Source organism: Dipodomys merriami, unplaced genomic scaffold (assembly GCF_024711535.1).
Source record: "Dipodomys merriami isolate MVZ:Mamm:240054 unplaced genomic scaffold, mDipMer1.0.p SCAF_5, whole genome shotgun sequence".
NCBI classification, from domain to species: Eukaryota; Metazoa; Chordata; class Mammalia; order Rodentia; family Heteromyidae; genus Dipodomys; species Dipodomys merriami.
The window spans coordinates 19,430,639-19,449,616 of NW_027206068.1; the positions used below are offsets into that span (position 1 = coordinate 19,430,639).

The following is an 18,978-nucleotide window of genomic DNA, read 5'->3' on the forward strand; positions in this document are numbered from 1 at the left end:
GTCCAAACATGGCAAAAACTGAAGAAGGTGGCAAGAAGAAACTGAACACAGTTGCAGACATGCCTAATCCTCAGATGCTCATGCCAAACACAGGTGTTGATGAGGTAGCTGGATTCCTTTAGCAAGTTGGTTTCCACTCTGCTTCCAGTACCCAGAAAGCAATTTGGGGAAAAGGAGCTCTTTCATTTCCTAGAGAGTCATAAATTCCCTTAACTACCACACAAGATAGGTGCTTGTTCTGTCTCTGAGTTTCATTTGATACTAGGAGGAGCTAATAGGCATCTCAGTTTTGCTTTTCGCCTCTTTAACCTTTTCCTATGTACCAAGCATTCTTCTCAATAATGTACTTCAGTCAATCATTGCCAAAGCCATATTTTATTTCAAATGAACCTCACATATAACCAGACTTTAGAAATGTCAACTAATTTGCCCATGGCAATGGCTGATGGCGTTATGGGACTACAAATTTTTATATTTTTATAGAACATTTGCAATCACCCTGTGGTTTAAATGTGGCACACACCATTTCTAAATGCCATATGACATTGTATCCAAAAGATCAAAATGAAGTACCACAGTGAAGAAAACATGTTTCTTTTTAGACAAAATGCTTGACTGAACATTAGTTTACACATGAACAGTATTGTTACACTTAAAACAAAGAAAATGCTATTTTCAGCTGTTTTTCATACCACTGTTCCAAAACAGCCATTGTTGAAAATGACATAGCCAAATAGGACTCTTCAGCTTTTCTTTCAGACATTCTGGCTTCCATGGATACCTACATCCCACACCTTGCTGCTGCTCAGATCACTGCCTTATATCCCTTAGCATCTCATACTGCTTCTATTGCGATTTTATATTATAAAACTCTCCTACTAAACTGGGAGAGGGGTGGGTGTCAAAATCCTATAACAATTCTGCCACTTGTCCCAGGAAGTTGGCCATGAGAGAGAGGGCTGGAGTATGATGATATAATGACAATTCTGCATGTAAGTAGCAATTACACTTGATTGTCATTTGCTCATTGTTTATAAATATGAGTAGATGCAATTAAGTAGGGATATGAATGGATAACCGGTTGAAATTACCAATAGTTATTTTGGCTGGGGAGGATTTGCATAATATTAATATGCCTATATTAGTCACTCTGTTGCATCATACCACCTCTGGTATTCTTATAAATATAAATTATAAGCAATATCAGCAAAATTGAGACTCACCCTAGGACTGTGTCCCCAACCCCAGGAGTGTAGTGATTCACTTTGAAACAGACAAGATTTCTTCTTTAAAAAACAAATATTGCTTTGACTCCAAGGTCTTTGATCCATTTGGAGTTGATTCCAGTGCAGGGTGATATACAAGGAGCTAGCTTTAGTTTTCTACATGTAGTTAACCAATTTTGCAAGCACCATTTACTGAAGAGGCTGTCTTTCTTCCATTCTATTGTTTTAGCTCCCTTATCGAAGATTAGTTGGCTATAGGTCTGTAGGTTCATTTCTGGGTTTTCAATTCTACTCCATTGGTCCTGAGGTCTGTTCTTATGCCAGTACCAAGCTGTTTTGATTACTATGGCTTTATAGTAGAGTTTGAAATTTGGTATTGATATTCCACCAGCAGTGTTCTTTCCGTTGAGGAGCGTTTTTGCTGTTCGGGGTCTTTTATTGTTCCATATGAATTTTTGGATTGCCTCTTATATTTCCTTGAAGAATGAGGTTGGAATTTTGATAGGTATCACATTGAATTTGTAGATAGCTTTGGGAAGTATTGCCATTTTCACGATGTTAATCTTTCCAATCCAGGAGCATGGGAGGTTTTACCATTTTCTAAGTTCTGTTTTGATTTCCTTTTTCAAGATTTTAAAGTTTTCATCATAGAGGTCCTTCACTTCTTTGGTTAAGTTAATTCCTAGGTATTTTATTTTTTGAGGGGCTATTACAAATGGAGTTACTTTCCTAATTTCAGCCATTCTTTTCTCATTGTTGGCATACTGAAAACATTACAGGATGGAATAGGAGAAACCCTAGGTCTCCTTGGCTCAGGCCAAAATTTCCTTAATAGAGAACTGGAAACACAACAAATCAAAGAAAGGTTGGACAAATGGGATTGCATGAAGTTGCAGAGCTTCTGCATGGCAAAGGACATAGCTAGCAAGATCAATAGAAAGCCCACAGATTGGGAGAAGATCTTCACTAGCCACACAACAGACAGATCTCATATCTAAAATATACTTGGAACTCAAAAAATTAAATCCCCCCAAACAAATTATCAAAGAAACAACTGCGCAATAAATAAGTGGGCTAAAGACTTGAAGAGAAACTTCTCAGAAGAAGAAAGAAGGAAGGCCAATAGACACATGAAGAAATGCTTAACCTCCCTAGCCATAAAAGAAATGCAAATCAAAACAACATTGAGATACCACCTCACCCCAGTTAGAATGGCTATAATCAAGAACTCTAACAACAACAGATGCTGGAGGGGATGTGGACAGAAGGGAATCTTACTTCATTGTTGGTGGGAGTGTAAACTTGTTCAACCACTTTGGAAAGCAGTATGGAGGTTCTTGAATAGACTTCACATAGAGCTCCCTTATGACCCAGAAATCCCACTTTTGGGCATTTACCCAAATGTTTACAAACAAGACCACACTAAAGCTACTAGCACAGCTATGTTTATTGCAGCATTATTTAGCATAGCTAAGATATGGAACCAACCCAGATGCCCCTCAGTAGATGAATGGATCAAGAAAATGGGGTATATATACACAATGGAATTCTATGCCTCCATCAGAAAGAATGACATTTCCCCATTTGTTAGGAAATGGAAAAACTTGGAAAAATTATATTAAGTGAAGTAAGCCAAGCCCAAAGAAACATAGGTCCCATGGTTTCCCTTATTTGCAATATCTAGTAAATGTATGAGTCAAGCAGAAAAGGTCAGATAATGTGATGTTAGGAAAATGAACCCTTAGATATGTATTTAAATGTGTTTTTTTCTTTCATGCATTTGTTTCTAACTCATTTATAAGATTATTTCTTTGTTGCTTTGTATGTCCCTCCTTCACAGTATAAACCCCGCTTTCACTATATTTGATGTCGGTATAATTTGTGGAGGAGATGGGGAAAAACAAGTCGTTTAAGGATACAGGTGGACCCGTTGCAACTACGAGAAGTACAAGTTGTCATGTCGAAAACGAACTTTACAACTTTGGTGCGGGGGTGGGGGGAGAGGATTGGGGGGGAAGGCTGGGAATGGATGTGAAGGGTAAACAAAGGAGGAGGCTGCAATGCTTGGTAAGAAATGTATGCATTATCCTGCCCATGTAATTGTAGCCCCTCTGTACAGTATGTTCTCAAATAAAATAAAATAAAATTAAAAAAAAAAGAAATGTACTCATTATCTTGCCCATGTAATTGTAACCCCTCTGTACAGTATGTTCACAAAAATAAAGATTAAAATTAAAAATTAAAAAAAAACAAAAAACAAATATTGCAAAGACGATATCCAGAGGGGTTACAGTTACATATGTAAGGCAATGAGTACATTTATTTTTGAACAGTGTTACCCTTTCTCTCATTTTCCCCACTTTCCCTCCCCCACCCTTTCTCCTCCCCAAGTTGTATGGTTCATTTCCAAGATAGAGTCTAGTGAGCATCACTGTTAACTGGTTCACCTTTTGTCCCAACATTTCTGTGATTCCCTTTCCCTTCCAAAGTCAGATAAACTTATATACAAGAAAAAGAGTACAGATATCAAAAACACTGACATCAGGGAATAAACCAAAACAGAAAAAGAAAGAAAAAAGAAATAACTGCCAATAGTTCAATAAAAACAAATTTGTTTACATTTCTTGGAGTATATAAGTATATATATATATATATATATATATATATATATATATATATATATACACAATAGAGTTCTATTCTTCCATCAGAAAGAATGGCATTGACCCATTCATAAAGAAATGGAAAGAATTGGAAAATATTACATTAATTGAAGTAAGCCTGATACAAAGAAACACAGGCTGCATAGTTTCCCTCAGTTGTAATAACAAGAATATGTCTATAAATGTACAAGTTAATCAATTGGATAGTAAAAGGTAAATAATTACAGCTGGACATGATTAATTAAACAGAACTTTTAATGTTTGCACATTGAAAATGAAGGAGGACGTTCTTAGGAGAGGTTCAATAGGCGAGGTTCTTAGGAGAGGATCAATAGCTATGTATTCATGACCATATAAAATGTTTATAAAATAAAATAAAATGCTTATGGAAAAGTTATCTTCTAACTCTAAACCTGGACTATGTGTTCTCAACTTTTTCTGCCATTAGTTCCCTAAATTTGTGGCTCATATATTCTACCAATGTCATGCTTGGAGATCATAAAGGCCTAGCTTATATTTTAGAGTCATTATTTACTACGTGTGTGTTAACAAAAAAGTTATAATAATCCTCCAATTCCCAGGATGAAGGAGATACATAAAGCAGATATAGTAACCTACTCTGTAAGATTGTTGTTGGTAAGAAAGAATTAAGTGTAAGATATATAGTATGGGAGCTGTAAAATATGAATGCTCAGTAAACATTGTATTTTTAATTTTGACATATGAATAAAATACAGGAATAAATTAATTCTAACAGAAAAAATAGGCTGTTATAATAACTGAAAAGCTTTTGATAAGTACGTTTGAATTCACATATATGAATGTTACTTTAAGTATATATTCTCTTCCATATATGTCTATAATAAACAAACATATTCTCCTTTACATGTTTTCACGATTAAGGAAAGCTTTAGATTTCATTTTTTTTTTTTTTTGGTCAGTCATGGAGCTTGAACTCGATCTGAGTGCTATCCTTCAGCTCTTCAGCTCAAGGCAAGCTTTCTACCACTTAAGCCACAGTACCACTTTCAGTTTTCTGGTGGTTTATTGGAGATAAGAGTCTTACAGACTTTCCTATTCGGGCTGGCTTTGAACCATGAGCCTCAGATCTCAACCTCCTGAGTAGCTAGTATTATAGGTGTGAGCCACTGGCGCCTGGCTAAGCTTTGGATTTCAAATCACAAAAAATATTGATAGTAATAATAGTTAAATATAGCATTTACATGTGAAAATATAAATATTTCTCCACACATGAGGGTCAAGATTAAGAGTTATATATTTATAAGATGATTTCTTTGTTGCTTTGTATGTCCCTCCCCCACGGTATAAACCCTGCTTTCATTGTATTTGATGTTGGTATAATTTAAACGGTTTATAACCATTTAAATACGGATACAGGTGGACCTATTGCAACAATGAGATGTACAAGTCGTTATGTCAAAAAACGAACTTTACAACTTTGACTGGGCGGGGTGGGGGGAGGGGAGATGGGCAGGGATGGGAAGGGGAAACAAAGGAGGATGCTACAATGCTTGATAAGAAATGTACTCATTATCTTGCCCATGTAATTGTAACGGTATTTTCACAATAAATTTTTTTTAAAGATTAAGAGTTATTAAAAGAAGATGTTAAGCAAAAATTTCTCTCATTTCTTAAGTGTCCAGTGAGATACATAAATGATTTTATGTCCACCAAAATGTTCTCTATAGAGTTGACCTTTACAAAGAGATTCAATGACAAATGGTGTCATTGAAGATAAAACTTCGGTTGTTCCTTTCACAATTTTAATTTCTGATGTCCCCTCTAATAAGTCTCATAACGTATCCATCAACATCTATTTGTTTGGCAGGCGCTGTCACAGGTAACACTCCTTCTGAGGGTTTTCTTCATTATCTTGACTTTGACCACCATTGGATTTATTCTGGATCAAAGGTAAGAACTGAAGTTCTATTTCATTCAACCTAAGAGAGTTCTACATAACAGTGAAAATTAGCATATTATGTATTAAATAAACATAGATTTGGAGCCATGCTATTATACTTTTCACTACTGTAGACTAGGGAATATACCAGCTGTCTTAATGAATGATGCTTATGAATAATGAAAAAGGCATTGGATCTATGAGGAAGATCTCACTTTAAATTTTGGAAATTTATTGCTTGGCATTTTATGTGTCAGCTAAAAATAAGCTTTATTCAAACTCACCAAGGTTTATTTAAGAAATAAGTTGGTAAAGAATTGTTTTTATTTAAAGGGATGCAATTTTATTTTTGTTGTGGTTTAATGACTTCAAATAGCCTCAGAAAATGTTTTTCAAGTATGTTAAAATATGCATTTCCAAAAAGTTTATCTTTACTAATTATAGCCTAATTCTGCAATATATTTAAAGCTAATGTAGGTTACTATTGTGTGATTTCAGACCCAAGGCCGCCATTATGGAAACCCTCCGCTGTTTAGTGTTCCTCACATTGTACAGATATGGTCACCTAAAGCCTTTTGTTCCTTCTTTGTCATTTGTGTTTGAGGTAAGACATTGGCTTTGGGTCACTATAGAGTGGATTATACATCTGTTGCATAGTTCACTCATACAGTGATATCTATTTTATCTATTTAATGTTTACTTAGTACTAGTTGGAAACTTTTACCTATTTAATTTACTTACCAGTATTTGATTCATTTTGACCTAGTTAATACTGCAGAGACACAGTTTTATTTACCCCAAATTTGGATTGGTATCAGTCTATTCACAGAGTTGTTGAACAAATTATATTGCATAACATTCCTTAAGAAATTATGCTGCACAATAATTCTGCAGGAAGTGGATAATTGACAATATTTGGCAAGGATTATGCCGTTTCAGATTTTGTTAAAGCTTCTGAAGTAAAAATTATTTTTTAAATGCTTTGACAAAAACACACCAAAAGTACTAATTTTAAGTACATCAAATAATTGAGTCTAAAACACAACTAAAATATATCAAGTGATATGACCTTTGGGAATGAGTAAGACTTAACTTTCCAAATACATTCAATATTGAATATATATTTCAGATCTTAGGTAACTGTAAAAAGTCTTTATTATTATCATTTGTATTTTATAGAATGTTTTTAATTTATTTATATCGTTTAAATTTGGTATGAAACACCTACCACTATGTCTAGAATGTAAAAATCAAATTCTATTCAAGCATAAAGCAATGTTAATATTCTCTAAGCATCAATAAAAGAACTAATATTGAAACATTTCACAATGATTTTAAGCTAAGGAACTTATCACAAAGCATTTTGATGATATCTGAAAAATGTTTAATACACATATCCTTGACTATAGCATCCTACTCCTAAGAATTAAAACAGAAATGATTTCCTATAATTTATGACTTGGTATATAATCAATATTATTCCTTTTTTTCATATACACATATGTATTTCTGCACTGAATATTGCAGTTTTTATGTCACCAGAATGTCATGCTTTCCTTGCCAGCTGATCAAATAATAGATATTTATTTATCAACACAGAACTGAGGTAAATAGTGTGGAGAAGCAAAACAAAAACAAAAACAAAAAACAGAGGCACTTAAGAAGTCAACAAGTTGTCAGATTGATTCAGTATTATTCCTTGTACCATTATTTGTAGTACCTTAACACAGAACTATATAATAGTCATTAAAAGGTGTCTACCTCAAAATTATGTTTCATTAACAAAATAAAATATTTACTTATAAAGTGTATTATATATAAAATAAAACATGATATAGATGCTGTGCAGAGCATGCTATGTAAAATTAATGTAAATATAAAATATTGGAGGGAAATATATTGTTTATATATGTATAAATGTATTTTATTATAACTATATAATATATATGAATACAAATAAGAACCTAACACATAATTTTCCATGGAAAATAAACCTAAATTATATATTTAAAAGAAAGGAAGAGGAGGATAATCCATCATTAAGTGAAGGATTAATGTTTCTAAACTCTATATAGTTCACACTAAATAGTTTTTATGAGTCTAATAATGAAGCATAAAATCTTAGCATCATGATTTGTATACCATGTAATCTAATACATTTTGCATTTAAGTAGGCATTCAAGTTTACATACTGTGGAAATGCCTTGTGTCTTGAGATTACAACCAAAAAGTAAAAGGGGAAAGCATTGTACATATTTAATTGTACATATTTAATACAATTTAGAAATATCCAGAACTAAAGAAAACTAAAAATGAAATAATGTAAGTTCTCAAGGAAGGACTATGATTCTATCAATGGGACTTCTAAGGGCATGACTTAACCACTTACTGACACCTATTCATTAAGATGAATACAATAACAGCAAAACACCACAACTGCTCATAATATTCTGCTGTTGGACACACTGAACTGCCCTCTACCATCCTCTCATTAAAAGAACCCTAAACACAACATATTTGACATATTTGTCTAAGAATATTCCCAAATGTTTAAAACCATAGCTAAGTTACATTTTCAATTTGCTTATGGAGCAGAAAGGTGAACTAGCACACATACCTAATATCACATTCATTACATGGAGGTATTTTCTTTCATGTCTATAATTAGAATGGGTTCTTTATGCACAGAAAACTTACTTGGTATGGGTTCTTAATAATTTGGCCCTGGATTCTTCTTCTATAAATGGAAGAAATAGTAATAGTTCTATATGAATTTGAGGAATTAATTAGGTAACTCATTTAAGAAATTAAGCTTAATGACTACCATATAGTAAGTGCTTAGTAAGTGTGTAAGATGCTATTATTACTGTGGTTGTTGCTGTTAGTGTTTTAGCATAAAATGATAAAAAGTAATGATATTAAAGAAAGCCATAGTTATAAATTCTTAGTATTGCACTTTATGAGATCTGACTATGTACTCTGCTTATAGTTATAAAATAGGTAAAGTAAGAGTTGACATGCTTCTATTGAGCTCCTTTTATGTTCTTATATCTCCTTTGCATTTTTCTATCTCATCATCATGCCACATCCATCTTGTGTATTCATTACAAGAAAACTAAGGGCTATAAATAATGTTTGAATGAGAATAGCTGTGAAGGGAATAAGTTAGAATTAAAAATCACACACTGTAATTATGAATCATCCACTAATATTTTCTTCTGTGCGTGGACAGCAATACTGAATTTCCTCAAAGGCTGCAGATGAGAAGTAAATATATAAAATAGCAGACGTGGATTGAAAAGTGTAAAGCTATAATAAAATGGCTTCCAATTTAATTGCAAAAGCATTTCCTATGTTTGCAGTCATACTAAGAATTGAATCCCAAACCTTGTGCAGGCTAGGCATTTCCTATGATTTTAAACGACTTCTCTAGCCCTGAAAATGTGTTTTTGAAAAACATATCTAAATTATCCTTGGATAATTCAAAGAAGGGAGGAAATCATGGCAAAAGTTTTCATTGTGCTAATTTATTCTTTCCAGAATATATTTCTTCTCATCTTGGTATACACCTGACCAGTTCTTCAAAAGTAGATATTTCCTCATACTTTTCACTAGACTTATATGCTAATAGTAAGAACATCCAATGATGTTGTCATTTGGATGTCATTAATCATGTATTCATGCCTTGGAAGTTTAATTCTAATCCTGGCAATGTTGAGTATTTAATCCTAATAGGAATCTATTGTGACCATGTCCTTGAAAGAGACTAAAGTAATTTTTGTGGAACTCCTGCTTTAATTCTTGTGAGAGGCTTTAACGCAAGAGTATTCCTGATCTTCTCCCCAATTTCTTTGGCTTTCTGTGTGCTGTGTGATCTCTTCCCCTTATTCACACTCTTTCCATTGCACTGTCTCTTGTTGGGAGATCCTCAACAGAGCTGAGCTTGTACTGGCATTAAGCACTTGAAGCTCCAAAACTGTTAGCAAAATTAACCTTTGTAAATAAGTTTACCCAAACCCAGATATTTCATTAGCAAAAGTATCTGATATATAAGTTTGTGGGAAGAAAATGATGACAGAAGGAGAGAACATAGGAAACACTATAGTTCCTAAATTCTAGTTACCATTGCTCATGACTCTATTGCTAATCTATTGTTATTCAAATGAAACCACAGAATTCCCAATGGTTTATATGAGTAAGTGTTCTGTATTAAGAGTTCATCAAGTGGATGGATGAGCAAAGCTTAGGCACGTAGCTTATTATCAACATTTTTACTGATGAAGTAACTTCTCTTCCCTACTTCTTTTAGAGTTCTGTGTTTAAAATATCACTTCTTATAACCAATTCTTTGATAAAATAATTACACATTTCCAATTTGTTTTCTTTGTCTTTCTATTTCTTGGAATTTTTATAAAAATCCTTTCCATCTATCATAGTTCTAATAAAACTTATTTTCCACATACAAATAGCTACTTAAAGCATGGCCTCAGTACTCCATTCACTGGATTATGGTCCACTGACCCAGGGATGATCAGGCTTGTACAAGGACACAATGTTCTCTTCCCTGTCCTTTGAGGCTATCAATGTACTCAGTATCCATGAAGTATGTAACATCCTTTTTCTTATGAAATCAACATTGTACATATTAGTAACAGCAACTTGTAGTCCTGTAACTTCTCTATGTATCTAGGGGGCTCATCGACAGTTTTGTATTATATTATATTCTGTTAGGCAAACTCCAATCTCCATAGATCTACATGGAACTATGAATACTACAAATATAAGATATAAGTGCCAAATTTTAAAGCATAAATAAATATTAAAATATAAATACTAAAATAGTTTTAATTTCTCTCTTTCTCTGTCTCTTGTCTTCTATATATATTCCCTTCTCTGTGTCTCAGTCTTAAAGTACTATTCATTTCTGTTACAAACCTGCTTTGAAGTAGTCACTAGTATGGGTTGAAAATATAAATTACAATTTGGATCTATCCTGTGATCTGCATGTGGAAATTTTATTCCTGTTAGCTGTCACTCCGAATACTGAGTAAGATAGGAAGAGTGTTTCTGTTGACAAATACAATACACTTCGTTCCAAATTCCCAGCTGCCCATGTAATCTGTGACATGCTCAGCTGGTGCCTTTGTGCATTTCCCTTTAGACCGAGCCAACAAATACATTCACCACCACCTTACACATGTCTGCTAAAATCTGGTTTCTTCTACCAAATTTAAAAGAGGAATATCTTCATTCTTTCATTCATTTCTTTGATTCACTTATTTTTGTGTTTGCTTACTCTCATATGATTTGTTCTTCTTAAAGATGCACTTGTGAACTTGTGACTGATTTTATTATCTTATATAAACAGCTTTATAAGTGTTTAACCTGATAAATACTAATAAAAAAAAAGAAAGAAAGGTTCAAATGGAATAGCTTTTGTGTTAAGTGCCCAAATGATCCTTAGTGCAGTCTTAGGTGGTTTGAATTACAATTTTTTATAATTATGTGAATACATTATACACACCATAGAAACTATAAATTGGAATTTTTTATATTTTTCCACATTTATTTATTTATTTTTGATAGTAATGGAATTTGAACTCAGGGCCTGGACATTGTCTCTTAGCTTTTTCACTCACAGATGTCACTCTACCATATGAGCCACAGCTCTACATACTTTTTTGATCCATCAATCTATTATCTATATTCAGTAGGATATTCTTGCAGTGTCTAGGCAGTGTCTCTGCACTACAATTTCTGGTCAGTCATATCTTCAGGAGTAATGGTACCCATAGTTTATTAGGCAGTGTTGGAAGCTCTTATATTTGGTAAGTTAGGCACATTGCAAAAAATTTAACATGGTATTTTATTTATTTAGGATCGGTGTCTGATGTAAATCCATTGTTAAATAAGGATATAAAATGAGAAAAGACTTTGCTGCATAGAGTTTGCTAATTCTGTGCATTTTTAATTGTTACATAAATCAGATATCAAGTACATTTCTTTTGAACCTCTTCCCTCATTTTATCCCAGTTTTTCCCTTCCAACCCCCAGGCCCACAAGATTCGTAGTTCACTTCCAATAGAGTGTCTAGATGAATTGGTGCACACTTTTTCTGTACTTCCTTTTCCCTCCTCAAATCAAATAAACTTGTATACAAGAAAAAGGGTACAGAAATAAAAATAAAAAGTAAATAAACAAAAACAAACAAAAAACCCTGAAACCATACAATATAAAACCTCTGTTTCCACTTCTTGGAGTTCATTTTGATAAGTATTGTTTTATATGATCATATGCACAAAGCCATTGAGCCCTTGTGGATCCTCTCCTAAGAGTATCTTTCTTTGTTCTCACTGTGTGAATGTTTAGAGTCATCTTTAATTTATCATGTCCAAGTGGGTTTACTTATAAATTTATACATACATTCTAATTATTACAAGTTAAGGAAACCATGCAACCTGTATTCTTTGCATCTGGCTTACTTTGTTTAATATAATCTTCCCAACTCTTTCCAGTTCCTTATGAATGGGACAATCTCATACTTCTGATGGAAGCATAGAATTCCATTGTTTTTATACTACCTGCTAGCCTAGGCAGGAAAGTCTGTCTGAATCTTACCTACAATTAATTAATCACTAAAAACCATGAAGTAGAGTTGTGGCTCAGTATCCTTGGGCACAAAAGCCCACAGACAGCACCCAGGCCTTGAGTTGATGCCCCAGGATTGGCACATACACTCATACACAAACACACACACACACATACACACACACACACAAACACACAAACACAAACACACACACAAAAGAAAAAAATATAAGAGAGGACCAGTTTGCTTGCGTGTTTAGTGACAAGCAGAACTTATACAATATTTAGTAAATGTTTGTTTCTCTAAAAGGTATTATTAGTGTGAAGCTCAGATATTATTAGCAATAATGTTCTTTTGGCACTTAACAAATCATCATCAATCTAGTTTAAAAATGACACACTATTTTTAAAATCTAACAGTTTCTCTGAATCAGGAGGCCAGATATTAAACTAAAAGTTTAGCTTGATACTCTGCTCTTGTTTCAGAGGCTTTATTTGAGATATTGGCCAGGCTGTGTGTACATCTGGAGGTACAACTAGGTAAAAATCTACTGCCTATCTCTTCTGACTTATTGACAGAATTCATTTTCTTATAGCTGAATGACTGAGGGCCCTGCTCTTGTTGGAGACCATCCCTCAGGGCATAGATGTGCTTGTATCTACCCTGAAGGTTTCAGGAACATGGGTACTTCCTTCCTCAAAAGAACAAGGCCAAGGGTTTCTCCTATTCCGTCCTGTAATGGTTTCAGAGTGTCTGCTTTGACTCTGAGGTCTTTGGTCCATTTGGAGTTGATTCTGGTGTAAGATGATATATAAGGATCTAGCTTTTGTTTTCTACAAGTAGTTAATCAATTTTGCAAGCACCATGTACTGAAGAGGCTGTCTTTCTTCCATTCTATTTTTTTAGCTCCCTTATCAAAAATTAGGTGGCTATAGGTCTTTAGGTTCATTTCTGGGTTTTCAAGTCTATTCCATTTATCCTGGGGTCTGTTCTTGTGCCAGTACCAAGCTGTTTTGATTACTATGGCTTTATAATAGAGTTTGAAATTTGGTATTGATATTCCTCCAGCACTGTTCTTTCTGTTAAGGCTCGTTTTTGGTATTTGGGGTCTTTTATTGTTACATATGAATTTTTGATTGCCTCTTCTATTTCCTTGAAGAATGAGGTTGGAATATTGATAGGTATTGCATTGAATATGTAGATAGCCTTGGGAAGCATTGCCATTTTCATGATGTTGATCCTTCCAATCCAGGAGCATGGGAGTTTTTGCCACTTTCTAAGTTCTGTTTTGATTTCCTTTTTCAGGTTTTTAAAAATTTCATCATAGAGGTCTTTCACTTCTTTGGTTAAGTTAATTCCTAGGTACCTTATTTTTTGTGGGGCTATTATGAATGGAGTTGCTTTCCTGATTTCAGCCACACTTTTCTCATTGTTGGCATATAGAAAAGCCATTGATTTTGGAGGGTTAATTTTATACCCTGCTACTTTGCCAAAGTTTTGAATCACCTTGAATAATTTGGGAATGGAGTCCATGGAATTCTTTAAATACAAGATCATGTCATCTGCAGAGAGGGAGAGTTTTACTTCTTCTTTCCATATTTGGATCCCCTTTATGTTTGTCTTATTGCTGTAGCTATGCATTGATTGAAGAGCAATGGAGAGAGTGGGCATCCTTGTCTCGTTCCTGAGTTTAGAGGAAATGGCTTTAGTTTTTCACCATTGAGTATAATACTGGCTGTAGGTTTGTCATATACAGTCTTTATTTTATTGAGGAAGGTTCCATGGATTCCTAGTTTTTCCAGAACCTTCATCATAAAGGGGTGTTGGATCTTGTCAAATGCTTTTTCTGCATCTATTGAGATAACCATGTGGTTCTTATCCTCGCTCTTGTTGACTTGATGAATAATGTTAATTGATTTGTGTATATTGAACCAGCTTTGCATCCCTGAAATGAATCCTGTTTGATCATGGTGTATGATTTTTTGGATGGATTGTTGAAGTCAATTGGTCAAAATTTTGTTGAGAAGTTTTGCATCAATGTTCATTAAAGATATGGGTCTATAGTCCTCTTTCTTTGATGAGTCCCTGCCTAGTTATGGGATGAGGGTTATTATAGCTTCATAGGATGAATTTGGTAGTGAATTTTCTCTTTCAATTTCATTGAAGAGTTGAAGGAATATTGATGTGAGTTCTGCTTTGAAGGCCTTGTAGAATTCCGCTGCCAAGTTCTCAAACTTATTAGCATAAAGGTTTGAGAAATATTCCGTATAATGTTCTGAATCTTGGTTGTTTCTGTGGTGATGTTTCAACCTTGGCACAGGTCAAAATTTTCCTAATAGAGATGCAGAAACACAAGAAATCAAAGAAAGGTTGGACAAATGGGATTGCATGAAATTGCAGAGCTTCTGCATGGCAAAAGACATAGCTCCCAAGATCAATAGAAAGCCCACGGATTGGGAGAAGATCTTAACTAGCCACACAACAGACAAGGGTCTCATATCTAAAATATACCTGGAACTCAAAAAATTAAATCCCCCCAAAACAAATCTTCAAAGAAACAACTGACCAATAAATAAGTGGGCTAAAGATTTAAAGAGAAACTTTTCTGAAGAGGAAAGAAGGATGGACAATAGACACATGAAGAAATGCTCAACCTCTCTCGCCATAAAAGAAATGTAAATCAAAACAACATTGAGATACCACCTCACCCCAGTTAGAATGGCTATAATCAAGAATGCTAATAACAACAGATGCTGGAGGGGATGTGGACAGAAGGGAACCTCACTGCATTGTTGGTGGGAGTGTAAACTTGTTCAACCACTTTTGAAAGCAATATGGAGGTTCCTCAAAAGACTCCACATAGAGCTCCCTTATGACCCAGCAATCCCACTTTCGGGCACTTACCCAAATGATCACAAACAAGACCATACTAAAGCTACCAGCATGACTATGTTTATTGCAGCATTATTTACCATAGCTAAGATATGGAACCAACCCAGATGCCCCTCGGTAGATGAATGGATCAAGAAAATGTGGTATATATACACAATGGAATTCTGTCTCCATCAGAAAGAATAACATTGCCCCATTTGTTAGGAAATGAAAAAACTTCGATAAATTATATTAAGTGAAGTAAGCCAGGCCTAAAGAAATATAGGTCCCAAGGTTTCCCTTATTTGCAATAACTAGTATATGTCTGAGTCAAGCAGAAAAGGTCGGATAAGTTGATGCTAGGGGAATGATCCCCAAGATAAATATTCAAATGGTTTTTTTGTTTTATTTTCCTTTCATGCAATTGTTTCTATCATATTTATAAGATGATTTCTATGTTGCTTTTTATGTCCTTCCCCCACAGTATAACCCATACTTTCACTGTATTTGATGTTGGTATAATTTGTGGATGGGAAGGGAAAAAACAAATCATTTAACTAGGGATACAGGTGAGGGACCCATTGCAACAATGAGATGTACAAGTTGTTATGTCGAAAAATGAACTTAACAACTTTGATGGGGAGTGGGGGGAGGATCGAGTGGGGGGAGGATCGGGTGGAGGGAGGGGAGGAACATGGGAAGGGCTGGGAAGGGGAAACAAGAGGAGGCAACAATGCTTGATAAGAGATGTACGCGTTATCTTGCACATGTAATTGTAACTCCTCTGTACGGCATTCTCACAATAAAAATAAAAATAAAATAAATTTAAAAAAAGAACAAGGCCAGGGCTGGGAACATGGCTTAGTGGTAGAGTGCTTGCCTAACATGAATGAAGACCTGGATTTGAATCCTCAGTACCACATAAATAGAAAAAGCCAGAATTGGTACTGTGGCTCAAGTGGTAGAGTGCTAGCCTTGAGCAAAAGAAACTCAGGGACAGTGCCGAGGCCCTGAGTTCAAGCCTCAGGACTGGCAAAAACAGAAACACAAAAACAAAAGGAAAAGGACAAGCATGCAGAGATCTTAACTCCTCTTTTAAAGACTTCTGATTAAGTCAACATTCAGGATAATCTTTCATTTTACTAAATCAAAATAGATTATAAGCATAATACCATTAACAATGCCTCTTCACATTTACCTCATTCTTTTTGCTAGAAGCAATATTCAGGTCTCACACTCATTAGAAATTGGAGCATATAGATTGGTAGATCATTGATAGCAGGGGTAGGGACTAGAGTGACCCTATTTTCTATTAGTCACAGTTGAGGAGAGTAGGCAATAATTGGTAAAATTAATTGTGTATATATATATATGTACATATATATGTACAAGTATGTATACATATATGTATGCACACATATTAGGGAATATTAAGAAAAATAGATCAGGGTTATAGGAGACAAAATTAGATAATGCCAAATAAAAACAAAACAAAAAGTATAGCCAGAGAAGACTGATAAAATTTCAGTTAAGATCAAATAATAGGAAAAATCCACTTGGATTCCTGGAAAATAGGCAAAGAGAAGACTGAAAGCAAATATACTGAAATATTGTATGCATACTTGGATCCAAAACAGCACAGCTTAACTAGAATGAGCAAAAAGGAATGTGATAGCAATGTGGCCACAGCCATACTGGGGCTCTGTTCACAGGAATTTGGGGTTTTGCTATAAGAGAACCAAAAAGCCCCTAAGGAATTCAAGCAGGGGAAGTATTTGAATTGACAGCTTTTAAAATTATTTCGATGGGAAAGGGGAGGGAGTCGGAAGACAGATACAAGTGGAGTAACAAGAGAGAAGACACAAGGATCATGTAGGGACATGGCAAGATGGGGAAGTGGGCAGAATGCGGGGTGGATTTTAACATAGAAGAGACAAGTTTTCCCATGGATCACTTTGGAGTGTGAAATAAAAGAGCAGAGGATGATTGTGATACTGATGAATTCAAGGGTTTTGCTTAAACTGAGGAATAAACAACAGAACTACCATGAACTGAGATGGGAAAGAAGGAAGAGTGAATTTTACTTATGGTTATCCACTTCATAGTTATAGTTTTTTTTCCTGACAGGATATTTAATTTGTGTTCCATATAGAAATTAATTATTCAATGTTGAGAAAGTAAATGGTCACCAAACATGACAATATTTTAATAGTAGCAATGTATTATGATTTATGTGTTTTATAATTTTATTTTGTCATAAATGTAGTATTCTTTAGTGAACATACATGATTCTCTTTTCTTATCTTTAAGTAGTTGTACAGGGAGGTATCATTTAACAAAACAGTTTATGAATACAATGCATCTTGATTTGTGTCTCCCCATTCAACAATCTCAACTCCCTTTGGCCCATCCGTTTCCTTGAATTTCTTAATTTTGTGGTACAGTATACAATGAATTCCTGACTGCATTTTCCACACTTCCCCCCTTCATTTTATACCTCTCTCCCCTTGCCTCCCCCTGTAAGTACCCATTTTTTGGTGTTTATTTTGTTGGGGTTTGACTTAGTCTTTTTTTTTAATTGTACTATTTGAACATTCTATTGCATCTATTATAATTCAGTCAATTTATTTGGAACTGCTTACATGCCACTCTGCACGTTTACGTATAGACTTGGAGAGATTCTCCCTACTACTAATGAGAAGAATGATGCAACCATCATATAAATTTGAGGTTTTCTTTTTGCAGCTAAAGTTATATGTTTAGAGTTTTGTAATAAGTGTTGAAAAGAAATCTATGAATATATCAGTAAGGAACAGAGAGTTGTTATAACTTTAGAAAGAGCCTCCACCTTCTACTGATAGTGACAGGACGGGACATGTGTGCACTATCTTGTACCAGGGTACCTATCTTGTGAGATGTCATTTTTCTATTAGAATTATTTACGTAAACAAATCCAATTAACAAAGTTCAGGTGAGGAAAACACAAAGCACTACATGTGGCTTCATATTCCTGCTTTGTTAATTATTTAAACTATGCCTTTTCTATTTACATAAATCTAAATGTATTTTATTGCCATAGAAACAAGACTACTGATGAGAAAAATGAAATGACTAAGCCATCTGCTATTATTAATTCAGAAAAAAACTTAAAACTTTTCCTATAAAGTGCTGGATGTACCCAGCTATAATTCTTTGCAAAACCACCATACCAATTCATATGAATCCTGAGAAATGTTACAAATACAGCCTATGCAAACAGATTCAGCTAACATATAACATGAAGATTAATTTCATGACTTTTTACTTTTTTAGTGAGTTTGCTTAGTATTTGGTCTTAGGTGCATAGATGATGATTTACTCTATTTTACACTTAAAATAGGTGCTCAGACTTATTCACAATGCATATTGAAAAAATATCTCATGTTCTTTTAATTTTAGCAAAACAAATCAAGATCTAGAGTACAATATAAAATGCACAAAAATCTAGGACTACTGAAAATCCTCTAAGATTTTCTAATGTCAGTTTTATGAAACTTTGCCATTATTCTCCTTTCCTTATCTCTAACAACCGAAGTGAGGTGAGGTTTAAAAAATACCTCACATTCTTCACTCTCATTTATGATGGTAAACTATCATATTTCTGGTCTGAAGATATAATATTTCTTAAGTTTGATCATATTATCACATACAATAACAAACATTTAATAT

General features: G+C 34.2%; 1 protein-coding gene across 1 annotated transcript in view; it reads left to right on the top strand.

Annotated features, from left to right (window-relative positions):
• Agmo (alkylglycerol monooxygenase) overlaps positions 1–18,978 on the top strand; it is a 321,568-nt gene that overhangs the window by 178,952 nt on the left and 123,638 nt on the right. The window contains exons 11-12 of the mRNA XM_069996158.1: positions 5,739–5,821; positions 6,309–6,414. Of these exons, the coding sequence (XP_069852259.1) occupies positions 5,739–5,821; positions 6,309–6,414 (189 nt within the window). The remainder of the gene's footprint in view (positions 1–5,738; positions 5,822–6,308; positions 6,415–18,978) is intronic.